This window comes from Asparagus officinalis, chromosome 5 (genome assembly GCF_001876935.1).
Source record: "Asparagus officinalis chromosome 5, Aspof.V1, whole genome shotgun sequence".
NCBI classification, from domain to species: Eukaryota; Viridiplantae; Streptophyta; class Magnoliopsida; order Asparagales; family Asparagaceae; genus Asparagus; species Asparagus officinalis.
The window spans coordinates 129,291,316-129,307,283 of NC_033798.1; the positions used below are offsets into that span (position 1 = coordinate 129,291,316).

Sequence of the window (15,968 nt, forward strand, 5' to 3'; positions counted from 1 at the left end):
CTCTCTCTCTCTCTCTCTCTCTCTCTCTCTCTCTCTCTAACATCTAAATACATATAATAGTCTCCATCATTTCACATTTGTATAATACACACCACATGCAAGAGATCGAGCTTGTTTAAAATGAACCGCCACAAAATCTAAGGACCATTAATCACCACAAAGCCATACTCAAAATCTTCATCAAGCATCCAAAGCCCACAACCTGCACAGTCGACAACCCAATTATACGAGGACTAAAACCTACCTAATTGATTATTGATATATATATATATACACACACCAAACTAAGGGGAAATATATATATGAAGAAATAAGAAATATTCGAGGATGGGGTTTGCTACTCGCATCGGTAAGTATCAATTAGGGCGAACAATCGGAGAAGGGACCTTCGCAAAGGTGAAGCTCGCCGTGGACTCTGAGTCTGGTCAGTTCGTCGCGGTCAAAGTCATAGATAAGAAGATGATATTGAAGAAAAAGCTCATGTATCAGGTTAGTCATGATGATCATGAGCAGCGTCTATCTTAGTTTTAATCTTTATTTTGAGAAATTATATATATATATGTACTTGGATGAAAAATGAAATGATTCCATTGATGAGCAGCGTCTATCTTAGTTTTAATCTTTATGTTTTGATGCAATTTTATCCGATTTTGCTTTCATATAGAGGGGTTTCACCTTTAGGACGTAATATTAATTAGAATAGAAATTAAAGGGAACTATGAAATGATTCCTGCATATATGTAAAGTTCTTCAAATTGTTCTATATCACTAATTGATAAATAGATGTGGGGAATCTTATCTACAATGTTTGCTTTTGAAGTCTTTTGCATCTGTTTAAATCAAATTCAAATTAATACGTACCAATACATTTATGAATAATAGGCCTAAAAATGAAAGAAAAATAATGCCTTAAACTTTTTTTTGAGGGGAAAAAAAGCCTTAAAATGGTTTAAGTATTCGTAGAATCTTTAATTTCTTTTGTAATATTGTTTCCTAGAGGATCAATGGAATGTATATTGCTCAAATTAGCACGGCCAGAAAAGAATGAAAAGCTCATTTATTTGAAATTTACCAAACTAATTTATCTTGATTTAGTGGAAAAAGGCAAAGAATCTATAATAACGTTGTCCATTATTGTTGATCGCACGTAAAGGATCCAATGTCAATGGAATACTATGAAAATTTAAGCAAGAAAACCCTTTATTGCATTGCTTTAATTGATAACAGTTCTTTGGTCACTAAGCAACGTTTTCTTTCAATGCAAATTTATGTATGCTGGATTGCATCCATAGAGTGCAATGGTTTAGCATTCATAGTTATAACCAATCACTACCTTAAAAGTTGTGAATGTCAATAAAATATTATGGATTCGGATCCCCTACAATCATGTGGTAATCATAGAGAGTCCAATTATTTCAATCATTACCGTCTATTATTGTTGTCTTGAAAATTACTATGGTCTCAAAAACCACTTGCAAGCTTGAAAACCACTATATTCAAAAGCACTACTTGTAATAATTAGAATTTCACATGTCATGATCTCATACGTTGAAAGTGATATAGATGGTAAAGATAGAGAAAATTGGACCCTTCTCGATTACCACATAATTGGAGAGGATCTCAATCCAAATATTGCACTCTATAGAAGAGGAGAGAGAGATAGAGAGATGATTGAGGAGGGGGCCCACCTGATTTGCATTGGGACCCCCTCCCCAATCATCTCTCTCTATCTCTCTCCTCTCTTATAAAGTGCCCATGGGCACTCTATAGGAAAACCCTATATATAAAAGGTGGGTAAGTAGATTAATAAAGGCAAATAAGTAATACTTCTTCGGCATGTGGTGGACAAAAATGAGAGGGTAAATCGGGAAAAACCTATCACCAACTTTCTCCATTTTATACACCACTACTGAATTATCTCAACAAATAAAATGGAAAATAGAGCTAATTAAATTGTGAATTATATAAGGGTGTTGGGAGTAATAATGCTATCATGTCCTAGAAATGAAAATGTTGATGCTTCAAATAAGAAGCATAATAAGAAAAAGGAAAAAAAATACTTTGGAAGAGATTGAATTCAATATTTTCTTTGAAAATTGAAGAGTGAAGCATGTCTGTCTAAGGTAAATGGGATTTAGCCCCCCCCCCCCCCCCCCCCGCCCTCGATATCTAAAAAAAATTCGTATTTGGTATTTTTGAAAAGGCCATTAAAAGCATTTATTAGGAGAGAAGTAGTGCATATATAGCAAAACTAATTGTTTACACCGATTCTTGTGTAATTAATGCTCCTTAACGAGTGCCCCAGGGGTACTGGTAGGGCGCGTTTGGAACCCAAATTTTTTTGGGTATTTTGGGTGAAAGTCTGACATTGTGTCAGGCTTTCACCCTAAAACGCCTCTAAGACCCCGTTTGGTTTTAGTTCTTTTTGCATCGGGGGAGGGGGGGCGGAAAGCTGCCAAATGGTGGGCAGCTTTCCACCCCTTCCCCAGGCAAAAAACTTTAAACAAACGGGGTCTAAGGGTGAAAGCCTGACACAATGTAAGGCTTTCACCCAAAATACCCAAAAAATTTGGGTTCCAAACGGGACCTAAAAGGATAATCAAGGAAATGTTCGTCTAGGACATAATTGCTTACCATATCAAAATCATTTTTTTCTGGAGTGAAAAAAAAACTATTTTATATTTCCTCCGTAAATTTGATATTTACTAATGAATAGAATGCTTATCAATATTCTTTCTTAGGTAAAGAGAGAAATAAGTACAATGAAGCTACTACACCATCCTAACATTGTTAAAATATACGAGGTTAGTCCTAATTTTTTTTATTCCATGCGTATTTTCCTAAACTTTTAATGTACCTCGAGCTAAGAAAATTTGAAACCAGGTTATTGCAACGAAGACTAAAATTTATCTAGTGATGGAATATATTTCCGGAGGGCAACTTGCCGATAAAATGGTGAGGTTTTCTGGTGTTGGTTATAAATAATATTCTCCTATAAGTTTTGTCTAAAAATTTTCCAATTTTCTGTTTCATGCGCAGTCATATATTAAACAATTGGATGAAAAAGAGGCAAGGAAATACTTTCAACAGCTTATTGATGCTGTGGATTATTGCCATGCCAGAGGAGTCTACCATAGAGATCTCAAGGTACTTTTCCTTTTTGACCCTTGATTTCCTATTGAATTTATTTTGTGATTAATATATTAAAAAAAAACAGCCAGAGAACCTGTTGCTGGATAACAAGGGAAATTTGAAGATATCTGATTTCGGGCTAAGTGTGCTGAAAAAGGTAATAATCCTCGCATCATCCCTGAAGAATTTGTTCTAGAAATTTAATTATTCAACTGAAGCCTCAAATTGGATTATTATTTTCTAGCCCGGTGACTTGTTATCGACCGCGTGCGGCTCACCAAGTTATGTTGCTCCTGAGGTACATGAAACTCAATCGGAGTCGGTATCTGCTGAATGAAATGTAAACATTATAAAGTAGGACGAATTTTGAAAACCAACCTATTTCCACATTTTATCCAAAAAAAAAAAGACCAGTTTTGAACTTATTTTCAAAAACCGACCTGATTTCAGCTCTGACGCTGAAACCAGGTCAGTTTTTTAAAAGTTTTTTTCCGAAACTTCACGGGAGTTGAACTCCCGTGAAGTTTAGCAAATCTGCTAAACTTCAGGAGTTCAACTCCAGTGAAGTTTCATAGTTCAAAAAAAAATTTGAACTATGAAACTTCACGGGAGTTCAACTCCCGTGAAGTTTAGTAAAGCTGCTAAACTTCACGGGAGTTCAACTCCCGTGAAGTTTCAGAAGCTTTTTCACAAAAACCGACCGGGTTTCAGCGCTAAGGCTGAAACCAGGTCGGTTTTTGCAAATAAGTTCAAAACAGGTCGTTTTTTTGGGATTAAGTGTTCAAATAGGATGGTTTTGAAAATTTGTCCTTATAAAGTATTCTCTGGAACAAAAAAAATAACATCTAATAATATTTAGCATATCCGTAACAAGCAGGTGATTGTACACAAGCAGTATGAGGGAATGGCAGCAGACATTTGGTCGTGCGGAGTGATTTTGTACGAGTTGCTTGCTGGTCATCTGCCCTTTGAAGATCGAAGCCTGATGAATTTGTACAGAAAGATATCTAGAGCTGAGTACGCTTGCCCAGATTGGTTCAGCTCCTCTCAGAAGAGCTTGATCTCCAAGATATTGGAACCACATCCTTTAAGGGTATACTCTAACTTTACTTTTAGACCAAATTAGTGAATACAATTTACCGAAATGCGATATAAAACTTGATATCGATAAGTTTAACTTTCATAACTGACAGTAGTCTGGAATAAATAGCTCTAAAGATCAAATGGATTTAAATAGAATGTAGGGATTTAAGAAAATCTAAATATTAAGTTATCTGCCATTGTCACCGGTACTCAGGAAGTTGGTGATTCAGTAAGGAATAGGTGTGAAACTTCAGAAAATACAATAGAAACTCAAGATAGATGTGCGCATAAAAGTCATCATAAAAATAATAAGATTACTCTTTTTTCCTCGATGCAGAGAGCCACGATATGAGCGATCCCTACCCCCCTCTCTCTCTCTTAAAGTTGCGTAAGTGTTTTTCCCCTTAGTTAAGTTATCATAAAAATAATAAGATTATTCTTTTTCCTCAATGTAGAGAGCCACAATATCAGACATCCTTGAAGATGAGTGGTTTCGAATGGATTATCAGCCACCAGAAGGAACAGATAATGTTAAAGATACAAGACTGCTCGATGATAACACCACAGCTGAAAATGTAAGGACGTAGTCGTATATGTTGTTTATTTATTTATTCATTTTTGACTTACATTCATGTTTTTATGAACTGAATCAAGTTTTCTCAGGAAAATATCTGCCCCAAAGCAAAAGAAGACTCTGGCTCTGACAATTTTATCAATGCATTTCAACTCATTGCGCTATCTAATGACTTAGACCTCTCAGGCCTTTTTCATGAAAAGGTGATTAAAAGCCATGACCGATATCTCTTTTGTCATCAAATCTCTCCTTCTTTAAACTGAAACTCTTCAAGGATGATTATGAACAGAAAACAAAGTTAGGATCATCACATTCTGTCGATGAGACTGTGGAAAAGATTGAGGCTGCTGCAAAAGATGTCTGCCTCTCTGTTGAGAGGATAAACAACTCCAAGGTTCGTGGAAAAGATTGAGGCTGCTGCAAAAGATGTCTGCCTCTCTGTTGAGAGGATAAACAACTCCAAGGTTCAATGACAAATTGGCGGTTTCTTTAATTTATGATAAATAGAATAAGTTATTATAAACTTTTGTTAATTTTCAGGTAAAGATTCATGAGCAGAAGAGGCTATCAAGAAGTATATCACATGTAATCCTATCAGCTGAGGTAAAAATCTTAGCTTGTTGTTCGTTTACAAACTTCATTTTTTATTGGCTAAAAAATATAAAAAATTTCAGGTGACAGAGGTTGCTCCAGTTCACTGTGTCGTAGAAATATCAAAGCATGCCGGAGAAATAGGAGTGTACAAAGAGGTGATCATGCTGAAAATGGCCTAAATCTTTGGTTTTATCTCTCAGAAACTATATTACTTGTTTTTAACAAGTTTTTACATCATGTTTGGAATAAATAGTTCTGCAAAACCCTATCAAATGTGCTTCAATCAAGTGCTTGAAGATCGTTGGATTTGTAAACACAAATGCTGATGAAGAAGATATCAAAACCTCAAGGGAGTAAGTATGCAAAAAGTCTTACTTGTATGATGTAATTAACTAATTATAGCAACTGACGTTTCTTATGTTCTTGCAGATTCATTGAGTAGCAGAGGCAGCGAAGAATGCAGAAGTACTTGGGATACCACTCTTGGGCTTGACTTGTTCTGACCACAATTTTTGACAGAAGTTTCCATGCGAAGCGAAAAGTAAATTTAATATTATGACATTGTTGTTGGATTGGTGAATAAGTGGATGAATGTATGTATGTATCTATTAAATAATTTTCACCTGTAATTTTTTTTGACTAGCCATATAATGATGCAAGGGAGTTTAGTAATTAACTAATCAATTATGAGCATTAGTTCACTCATCTGAATTGGAAAAGCTATCTTATTCCCATATACAGTAGGATTCATCAGCAAATTTGAATTTATAGCCACAGCTCCTAAAAGATGGACGTAGTCTCTAAGAATTTGCAGGCAATGGGAATGTAAAGATAAATTATTTGTCCCCCAAGCAAATCTCTGTTAACTTAGGATGCAGTCTATGGTGAGGAGTTCATCCTTGGCCACCATCAATGGTATCGAAAGCTAAAGGCCAAGGAGATCCTCCTCTTCAGCAGCGTTCTCGATCGAACTGTTTAAAGAGCTAAATAGGTTTTTCGCTAAAGAGGCTTTTCTCCCTTGAACTATTTAATCATCCTCAGGACACATCTTCTCCTAAAACTGATGTCAAGTTACACTTCCTTTCAGGGCCTTATGTAATGATACCTACTGCTTACCTTCCTCATTTTAACTCCACTATCGAATCTTTATCCAATTCAAAGCCCCTTAAAGAACAAATCACCTCAAAGTCATTTTACCAACAAGTATCTCTTCTGTCGGTCTCCAATCAAAACCTCAACACCCTCAGCCATCTCTGCCCGTTTCCACAACGATCATCGCACTCCCCAGGTTGATAAGATTCAAAAATCCAATTTTCGTAAACAGGTATCCTAGTCTACAGTTGAAAGTCACCACTTCTGGGAGAGGATCTCCAAAATTGAAGCTGCTAATAACCCAGAGCTAAACAACAAGCTATCAATGCCCCCTAAAGAAGATATAGGATGCGGAAAAATTACTTCATTGATAAACCGCCTCAGGTTCCTTCGCAATTCATACAAAATGTAAGTAGCACTTGAAGGGATCGCGCTAAAATGATACACGGAATCCTCTAAAACTCTCTAAGTCATCTACCTCGAGAATGAAAGCCACCTCGACTCTCTCTGCATCCAATTCCAAATAACCTCGAATCGCACTAGGAGTTACAATCTTCTCGTATGTCCTATAAGCCCAAAAATTACTAGATACGTATCCTGCTCTTAAATAACAAAATGATTATGGAATTGCGCTAGGAGCTAAGACACGCTGCATTATTATTTCATCAAACATACTGAAATTTTACAACAAGAAATATGACTGGCAATGCAAACATTTGGGTTTTACGATTACGCTTTAGCACAGAAAACAAAATCGCATCTTTCCCTTCCCCAAATCAACAATTCATACGATTAAGCATCCAATTCATTACGAGAGGGAGAGGGAAAAAAATTCAAAATACACATTGTAACCCTAAATAAGCGCCACAACAAAAAAATTGCAAAAGTAAACAAAAAAGTTTCTTTTACCGGAGAAAGAGGGAAGGAGAGAGAACGCGCGCGCGGGGTGAGGTCAGGGTTGGCGAGAGCTAGGGTTTGGGGCGGTGACGGGATCTTGCGGAGGAGAGAGCTCGCGGACGAGGGCGGCTAGGGCTTCGGGATTGACTCCGCGATCGCAGAGGGCGATGAGGAGGGAGAGGGTGTGCCGATCCAGCCCCGCTTCCAGAATGTTCGACATCTTGAACGCCAGATCCAGCGATTCCCTCGCGTTCCGGCCTGACTCCGTCGTTTCCATGCTCGCTCTTAAGCTCACCAGAGGCTCATCTGATCAGAAACAAAACCTACGTTGTTAGCCCCTCGGATCTTCAGATTAGTCCCTTACATGTTTGGAATTGGTCTGAAGGCCCTCAAACCTTACATAATTTTGCAAATTGTCGCTGGCCAGCTTTGGGATTTTTTTTAGAGTGCTGTAGGGATGGCAAATGGATGGTTTTGATTGGATTTTGGTTGGGTCATAAATGGGTGGGCATATTTATGATCACTTAACCATTTATGACTCATTTAGCACTTGCTAAATGCAGAGGCGTTGCTGACAATTTGGGGGCCCTGTTCTAAATTTGGGAGAAGGACTGGGAGGCGATGGACGGTGAAGAGGGAAGGTGGCGGAGGAAAGGGAGGAGGCGGCTTGGACCGTCAGATGGCATAATCGATTCACATAAAGTGCAAAAAAATTCCATTTGTTATTATTAATTCACAGTAAGTACTCAAAACCTCCATTTAGCAGGAACAGGAAAATATTGAGAAAGATGAACCATTACCATGACAGGCAGAGGCGTGCCAATCCCGCAGAAATTGCATCTCTCCACCCAGTGCAGACCCCCGATGCAACGATAACAGTCTGACCATCACTGAGCGAAACAATCCTCAATAAGAGTTCCATTGGAAGATCCTTCCATCCATTCAAGGCCATTCCTTCCATGTTCCCCTTGCTATCACCAACCACGAGGTTACAAAACCAAAATCCAAATTCCCAGTCACTGGTCTCGCACTGACCATCTCAATTAAGCTCCTACACAAATAGGAAATAACCCAATTTGATCACCAATTTGTACCCAAAAAAAACCCACACGTGATAATCACAATTTCAAGGAAACACCCAACCGTAAATAATAAAAAAACCGATTTTTTGCTAAAAAAATGAACGGAAAAAATATGTCAGCTTTTTCTAGTTTAGCTAGAAATAACATTAAGTAAACAATGAGTACCCCTAAATTTGTCCAAAAACAAGACAATAATTATTTAAATCAAATCAAGGAAATAAACAGAAAGATAAAACTGCAAGAAATTTGAAATTGCACAAATAAAACAAGAGATTTATCAGCTACCAGCACGAAATCGAAGAAGAATCGCAATCGCTAGGGATTCCAAAGGGGCAAAAATGAGAATTTTTAGGTTTCAGCCGTCAGGTGGGGGTGGTTGCGGGTCTCGGGGTCTGGATCTAAGAAGTGGAGCGGGGGAGGAGGAGGAAGGCAAGGCGGCGGTGCTGGCGGCGGGATGAGGAGGTGGTGACGAGGGGAGAGGAGACGGTGGCGGTTGGGCTGGGGGCGGAGGCGCGGTGACCTGGTGAGGGCCTGAGGGGAGAGTTGAGGCGAGCAGGGGAGGGGAAGACAGGAGTGGGGGCCCCTCTCAAGTGGGGGGCCCTGTTCTGTGGAACCGCAAGAACCGCCTCAACGACNGGTGGTTTCCTGCAAACTTTCAGGGGATTTTCTGTAAACTTTTAGGGGGTTTTCTACAAACTTTCAGGGGGTTTTTGACAAACTTTTAGGGGGGGTTTCTGCAAACTTTTAGGGGGTTTTCTGCAAACTTTCAGAGGGTTTTCTGCAAACTTTCAGGGGGTTTTCTGTAAATTTTCAGGGGGTTTTCTGTAAACTTTTAGTGGCTTTCTGCAAACTTTCAGGGGGTTTTTTTGCAAACTTTCAGGGGATTTTTTGTAAACTTTCTGGGGGTTTTCTGCAAACTTTTAGGGGGTTTTGTGCAACCTTTCAGTGGGTTTTCTGTAAACTTTCAGGGGGCTTTTTGCAAACTTTTAGGGGGTTTCTGTAAACTTTCAGGGGTTTTCTGTAAACTTTTAGGGGGTTTTTTACAAACTTTCAGGGGTTTTATGTAAACTTTCAGGGGTTTTTTTGTAAACTTTCAGGGTGTTTTCTGTAAACTTTCAGGGTTTTTTTGTAAACTTTTAGGAGGTTTTCTACAAACTTTCAGGGGGTTTTCTATAAACATTTATTTCTCAATTGAATCGACTACTTGAGAAAATTAGGACAGAATTGTGAGGAAAAGAAGCAAATGATGACGGGGCTGAGCAAAAGAAGAGATGGACTCGTAACAAGTCTAGTTTACTACCTGCTCGGTTATTTAAAAAAAGCTCTTACTTTGGTCATGTGACAAATTACACTTGGCCGCACACGCATATATCTCCTGCCGACGAAGAATTGTGAGCGCCTACTTTTTATATTTATATATCATTGAGGGTGTTTTTTATAATTTTTAAAAGTTTGATGGTGTTACTTGCAAATTTGATATTTATAGGGGACTACCGAAATTTTTTAGATTTCATGTGTCATTTGCAAGTTTAGAAAATTCTAAGATTGTTATGTAGTTTTGAACTCTTGAGGGTGCTTTTTGTAATTTTTAAACTTTGAGGGTGTTTTTTGTAAATTATAAATTTACAGGGGGTTGCTAGTAATTTTTGGATTTCATGTGTCATTTGTAGGTTTTGAAATTTCAGGATGGTTTTGTAATTCTAAACTATGGAGGGTGTTTTTCTAAAAATTTAAAACTTTGAGGGTGTTAATTGTAAATTTTAAATTTATAGGGGACTATTGAAATTTTTTAGATTTCATATGTTATTTGCAAGTTTAGAAAACTCTAAAATTGTTTGGTAATTTTGAAGTCTTGATGGTGTTTTTCTCATTTTCTACAACTTTTAAGGGTGTCTTTGCAAATTATAAAATTTTAGGGGGCTGTTGGTAATTTTTAAATTTCATGTGTCATCTGTGAGGTTAGAAAATTTTGATAGTTTTTTTTATAATTTTTAACTCTTGAGGGCGTTTTTATAATATTTTAAACTTTGAGGGTGTTTTTTACAAATCTTAAAATTTTAAGGGGTTGTTAGTCATTTTAAGTGTTTTTTATAATTTTTAATTTTTTAAAATAAGTTTTGTAATTGTTTAAGCGTTGTGGGTGTTTTTAAAACAATATCCATCTAAACGGGTAGATGGGTGGGTAATAACTCACCCATTAATGACCTATTTATCTTTAATAGAAACTATACTCACCCATTTATGACCCATTTAACTAAATGGGTAGGTTTGGATGGTTCATTTGGCGGGTGGGTATGGGTGGGCAATTGGTTTTGGGTCCATTTTGCCATCCCTAGAGTGCTGCTACAGCGACCTAAAATATGGGACTCTCCCTATTGTATAATGAGTTGTCAGGTTATTATGCAATAGGGAGGGGACACACCTCACCTGTCCTCTTACTTGGTCCCATATTTTGGGTCCTTAAGACATTTTTCTTTTTTTTATGCATGTGCCGAAAATTATAATGACTAGCTCATTGCGCAATAAGGAGGAGACACCTCACATGTCCTCCCCTCTCTTGGTCCCATATTTTGGGTCCTTAAAGCATTTTTTTATGCATGCGCCGCAAATCATATATCCATATATTCTTAGGTATTTTATAGGCTAGCTCTAAAATCATAATAATTGCTATTTTGCCTGGCCGTCAATTTTCAATTTATTCAAAAAAAAACAACTATTGATTTAACATAATTGATTTTTTTATAAATAAATAATTTACTTTTAGTTAATTCAGTTAGATTTCTTTAAAAAATTAGGGTGAGAATACAAAATGAACCGAACCAAGCCCAACAAAATCAAATCGTTTAGGCGTTGTTCGGTTTGGTTTGTTTAGGCTAGGCATTTCACATGTTAACTTCTAGAATTTTTAATTAAAATTCAACGCTCTTACTCCTTCAAGCCTCTCACTTATTTTATATCCGAGTTGAAGAGCAAATTCATCAAACTAATTACTTTACGAACTTAAACCAAACATTTATTAGTTATTAAACTATATTAAAAAATGTTAGTATAAATTACATTTTATCTAAAATATGTTCTTAAAACAATTATATTGAGATCAATCGATTCAATTATTTGTGTTTCAAATACGTTAAAATCGAACCTAGTTGAAGTTTTTCTAATTCAAATCAATATAGCTAGTGAAATCTCGGTCCATCTATCGGCTTATACACGATTTGCACTAATTAGTGTTCACCCCTAATTCCTCCAATAAACCCTTCTTTTACGGATCTTTGCATATATACCTTGTTAACGTTCAATATTTGCTAAATTATCTCCCAAATCTTGATATTTAAGAAATTACCATTCAAAATTATCATATTGGCTCGTTCTACCGCTCCGACTTAAGAATGTTAGTTTTTTAAATAAGATGATATCAAAATTTCCTATAACTTCTAGGGAAAAATGTGTCCAGGCCCCAAAAACAGAAACTTCATGTGCTGCAGCCCCTTCTAGTTTCCCCCATTTAGTTCAGCCCCTTGAAGTGTGACATTTTGTGCTGCAGCCCCTTTTTAACAATTATTACATGACAACTAAGCTAAAATCCCCAAAATAACATTATCCTTTCTCCTCAATCCTTCAAACACAGTTCTCTCTCTCTCTCTCTCTTTAAAAACAAGGGCTTTCTCTCGTCGCTCTGGCCCTCGCCGTCCTCGCCGTCGCCACCTCCGCCCAGGCTCCCAAGCCTCCGCCGAGTTCGTCGCCCGTCTCCCCTCCTCTCCTCCGCCCGACCTCGCGCGGTAGCTCGTCGTCGGCTCCCCGTCTCGCCCGCTCGACTACGTCGGAGTTCCGCCGTTGTGCCTGCCACTTTTGAACCCTATAGTATTGGTTGGCCGAGGAGGATGGACACAGAGAAAGAGTGCATGATGCCCAAGAAAAGTGAAAATGAAGCGGGCTGCAGGCACAAGGTCACTCTTTTTTTTTTGGAATTTGCATGAGAAGCCGCTGCTTGTTAAGGAGATGTTTAGTCAAAGATGGTTAAAATTAAGAACTAACGCTGTGGTATAAAAATAGAACTAACTTGGCATAAAATAGAACTAAATTGTATAAATTAGAACTAACTTGGTATAAATTAGAACTAACATGGTATAAATTAAGAACTACGTGGTTAAAATTAGAACTAATTTGTTATAAATTAGAACTATCTTGTTATAAATTAGAACTAATATGGTTAAAATTAGAAACTAACGTGGTATAAAATAAAACTAACTTGCATATAAATTAGAACTAACACGGTATAAAATAGAACTAACGTGGTATAAATTAGAACTAACTTGGTATAAATTAGAACTAACGTGGTATAAAATAGAACTAACGTGGTATAAATTAGAACTAACGCATGTGTAAAATAGAAACTAACGTAGATATAAATTAGAATTAATTTTGTATAAAATGAAACTAACATGGTATAGAATAGATACTAACAGTGCGTTAAGAACTAAACACGCACAGAATAGAACCTAACACTGTGCAGATTAGAACTAACAGTGTAGCGACAAATAGAACGCTAACATTGTGCAGATTAGAACTAACACTGTAAGACAGAATAAGAAACTAACATTGTGACAGAATAGTAAGCTACATTGTGCAGATTAGAACTAACACGTAGACATAATAGACTAACATGTAGACAGAAATGTTAGTTTTTTTTTATACCACGTTAGTCTAATTTTAAGCCATATTAGTTGCTAATGACCGCACAAATGGTTAGTTCTATTTGTCTGCAAGCGCCCTTCCGTTGTAGTAACAACTTTGATTTTGTGGTGAGATGCGAATTGACTGATTATCATTTTATACTCATAACTGTTTTCACGTAAGAAGAGCGTCTGAAAAACTATGACAACGTAGGTACCCTGAGAGTTCGAATGCCAATCCCTTCTGACCTTAGCAATCCACGAAACTTCATCACGAGGATATCTCGATACGACAAAGTGGTGAACATACCGAACAGTATGACTGTCTTAGATGAGCTTCTTCCTATTTCGGTTAAGATGGCAAAGAGAAACCTTAAGGGAATTAATCTGGAATTTCACCAATCCTGTTGTTGTTAGCGACAATGAGATCCTTGAGATGTACAAAAAGTACATTAATTTTCTAAATATAAGCGGGCGAACTTTACACTGGAGGATCGAGCAGGCGAAAGTTATAGTTGCAGCGAGGAGCAATAATGAAATGGATGCTTCAAAGTTGGAGTAGTAGCCTTCCTCAGCTGCTTTCAATCTAAGATTCTCTTGTGAAGTACGTGTCTGAGCCTAACAAGAAGGTCTCTACTTAATTTATCACTGTGTTCTTTATTAGCCTATAAAGAATTAGCTATCACTGTTTTTTTAATTGTTTGTAGCTTCAGCCATCAAACGATTTGTTATCTCAAGTTTTGTGACTATTGCAGAGCATTGTCTTAATTTTGAGAGGCAGTGTAATTTAGCATTCATGTAATTAATTATTGGATTTTGCTGATCAACTTGTTTGGTGCCTAAATATTCAAGTATTATAAAGGGGTATTCTATTGCAAGTAAATTCTATTTGGTCTATGGCGGAAAGACTCCAAACATGATAACAACCTTTTTCTGACCCCTTTAAAATTAAATTAATCACATTGTAAACTTGTAATGCATTCTGTTTTTTTTATACCACGTTAGTTCTAATTTTAACCATATTAGTTCTAATCTGCACAATGTTAGTTCTATTCTGTCTACAATGTTAGTTCTATTCTGTCTACAGTGTTAGTTCTAATCTGCACAATGTTAGTTCTATTCTGTCTACAATGTTAGTTCTATTTTGTCTACAATGTTAGTTCTATTCTGTCTACAGTGTTAGTTCTAATCTGCACACTGTTAGTTCTATTCTGTCTACACTGTTAGTTCTATTCTGTCTACAGTGTTAGTTCTAATCTGCACAATGTTAGTTCTATTCTGTCTACACTGTTAGTTCTAATCTGCACAGTGTTAGTTCTATTCTGTAGCGTGTTAGTTCTAAACTGCACAATGTTAGTTCTATTCTATACCATGTTAGTTCTAATTTATACCAAATTAGTTCTAATTTATACTAAATTAGTTCTAATTTATATCACGTTAGTTCTATTTTACACTGCGTTAGTTCTAATTTATACCACGTTAGTTCTATTTTATACCACGTTAATTCTAATTTATATCAAGTTAGTTCTAATTTATACCACGTTAGTTCTATTTTATACCGTGTTAGGTCTAATTTATATCAAGTTAGTTTTATTTTATACCACGTTAGTTCTAATTTTAACCATATTAGTTCTAATTTATAACAAGGTAGTTCTAATTTATAACAAATTAGTTCTAATTTTAACCACGTTAGTTCTAATTTATACCACGTTAGTTCTAATTTATACCAAGTTAGTTCTAATTTATACAATGTTAGTTCTATTTTATACCAAGTTAGTTCTATTTTATAACACGTTAGTTCTAATTTTAACCATCTTGACTAACAATCTCCTTAACAAGCAGCGACTTCTCATCAAATTCCAAAAAAAAAAAGAGTGACATTGTGGCTGCAGCCCCTTCATTTTTACTTTTCTTGGGCATCATGCACTCTTTTCTCTTGGTCATCCTCCTCCGGCCTACCATACTATAGGGTTCAAAAGTGGCAGGCACAGCGGCGAACTCCGGCATAGTCGAGGGCGAGACGGAGAGCGACGACGAGCTACCGCGATGAGGTCGGGCGGAGGAGAGGAGGGGAGGCGGCGACGAACTCAGGGGAGGCTTGGGAGCCTGAGCGGAGGTGGCGACGGCGAGGAGGGCGAGGGCCAGAGCGACGAGCTTGAGAAAGCCCTTGTTTTTAAAGAGAGAGAGAGAGAGAGAGAGAGAGAGAGAGAGAGAGAACTGGGTTTGAAGGATTGAGGAGAGGGGATAAGGTTATTTTGGGGATTTTAGCTTAGTTGTCATGTAATAATTGTTAAAAAGGGGCTGTGGCATAAAATGTCACATTTCAAGGGGCTGAACCACATGGGGGAAACTAGAAGGGGCTGCAGCACATAAAGCTTCTGTTTTTGGGGCCTGAACACATTTTTCCCTAACTTCTAATAGGCTCGCTGCAATTTCCTATGTAAAAAACTAAAACTGTAAAGTGAAAGGTAGAAAAAAAAATCGATATGAGGGGATTGGAGGCAAATTTGCAAATATTAAGATTTGTAAGATAACTATGCGAATATGAAAACTTTGATGGGTATATATGCAAAAGTCCCTTCCCATTCATCCCGAGCCGACGCCCAAAAAATCCTCTCCCCTTCTCTGGCCTTCTTCTCCCCCTCCCCCAAACCCTAGACCAATCTCCGATCACCGCTGCTGCCATGGGCCAAGGAACTCCGGGCGGTCTCAACAAGCATAATTTCCCCGGCGACCGCAAGAACGATGGCGACAGCAAAAAGGACAAGAAATTCGAGCCCTCGGCCCCTCCTTCCCGCGTCGGTCGCAAGCAACGCAAGCAAAAGGGCCCCGACGCCGCCG

At 37.4% G+C, this 15,968-nt stretch overlaps 2 protein-coding genes across 4 annotated transcripts in view; both read left to right on the top strand.

The window, feature by feature from the left end:
- On the top strand, positions 319-6,953 carry LOC109841321 (CBL-interacting serine/threonine-protein kinase 21-like). 3 transcript variants are annotated; one of them, XM_020410251.1, is made up of 14 exons: positions 319-489; positions 2,742-2,804; positions 2,884-2,955; positions 3,040-3,147; positions 3,218-3,289; positions 3,377-3,430; positions 4,010-4,225; positions 4,671-4,790; positions 4,879-4,992; positions 5,064-5,183; positions 5,330-5,392; positions 5,464-5,538; positions 5,637-5,736; positions 5,813-6,953. In XM_020410251.1, exons 1-13 carry the CDS (start codon positions 328-330, stop codon positions 5,676-5,678), a joined length of 1,281 nt encoding a protein of 426 aa, XP_020265840.1. In that variant the 5' UTR covers positions 319-327; the 3' UTR covers positions 5,679-5,736; positions 5,813-6,953. The 3 variants fall into 3 exon arrangements, with proteins under 3 accessions (XP_020265840.1, XP_020265842.1, XP_020265841.1); XM_020410253.1 differs by lacking the exons at positions 4,879-4,992; positions 5,064-5,183; positions 5,330-5,392; ... (1 more) ...; positions 5,637-5,736; positions 5,813-6,953 and adding an exon at positions 4,553-4,598 and having other exon boundaries at positions 4,671-4,703; XM_020410252.1 differs by lacking the exons at positions 4,879-4,992; positions 5,064-5,183; positions 5,330-5,392; ... (1 more) ...; positions 5,637-5,736; positions 5,813-6,953 and having other exon boundaries at positions 4,553-4,715.
- The window catches only part of LOC109841322 (26S proteasome regulatory subunit 4 homolog B), a 10,643-nt gene continuing 10,386 nt past the window's right edge, over positions 15,712-15,968 (top strand). Inside the window, exon 1 of the mRNA XM_020410254.1 lies at positions 15,712-15,963. Coding sequence (XP_020265843.1) covers positions 15,812-15,963 — 152 coding nt within the window. The 5' untranslated portion in view covers positions 15,712-15,811. The remainder of the gene's footprint in view (positions 15,964-15,968) is intronic.

Excerpts from the sequence above, each read along its gene's own strand:
- LOC109841321 (XM_020410251.1), top strand. The coding sequence starts at position 328 with ATGGGGTTTGCTACTCGCATCGGTAAGTATCAATTAGGGCGAACAATC. Across the intron at positions 490-2,741 it reads AGAAAAAGCTCATGTATCAG|GTAAAGAGAGAAATAAGTAC; the intron begins GTTAGTCATGAT and ends ATTCTTTCTTAG. Across the intron at positions 4,993-5,063 it reads CAGGCCTTTTTCATGAAAAG|GATGATTATGAACAGAAAAC; the intron begins GTGATTAAAAGC and ends AAACTCTTCAAG.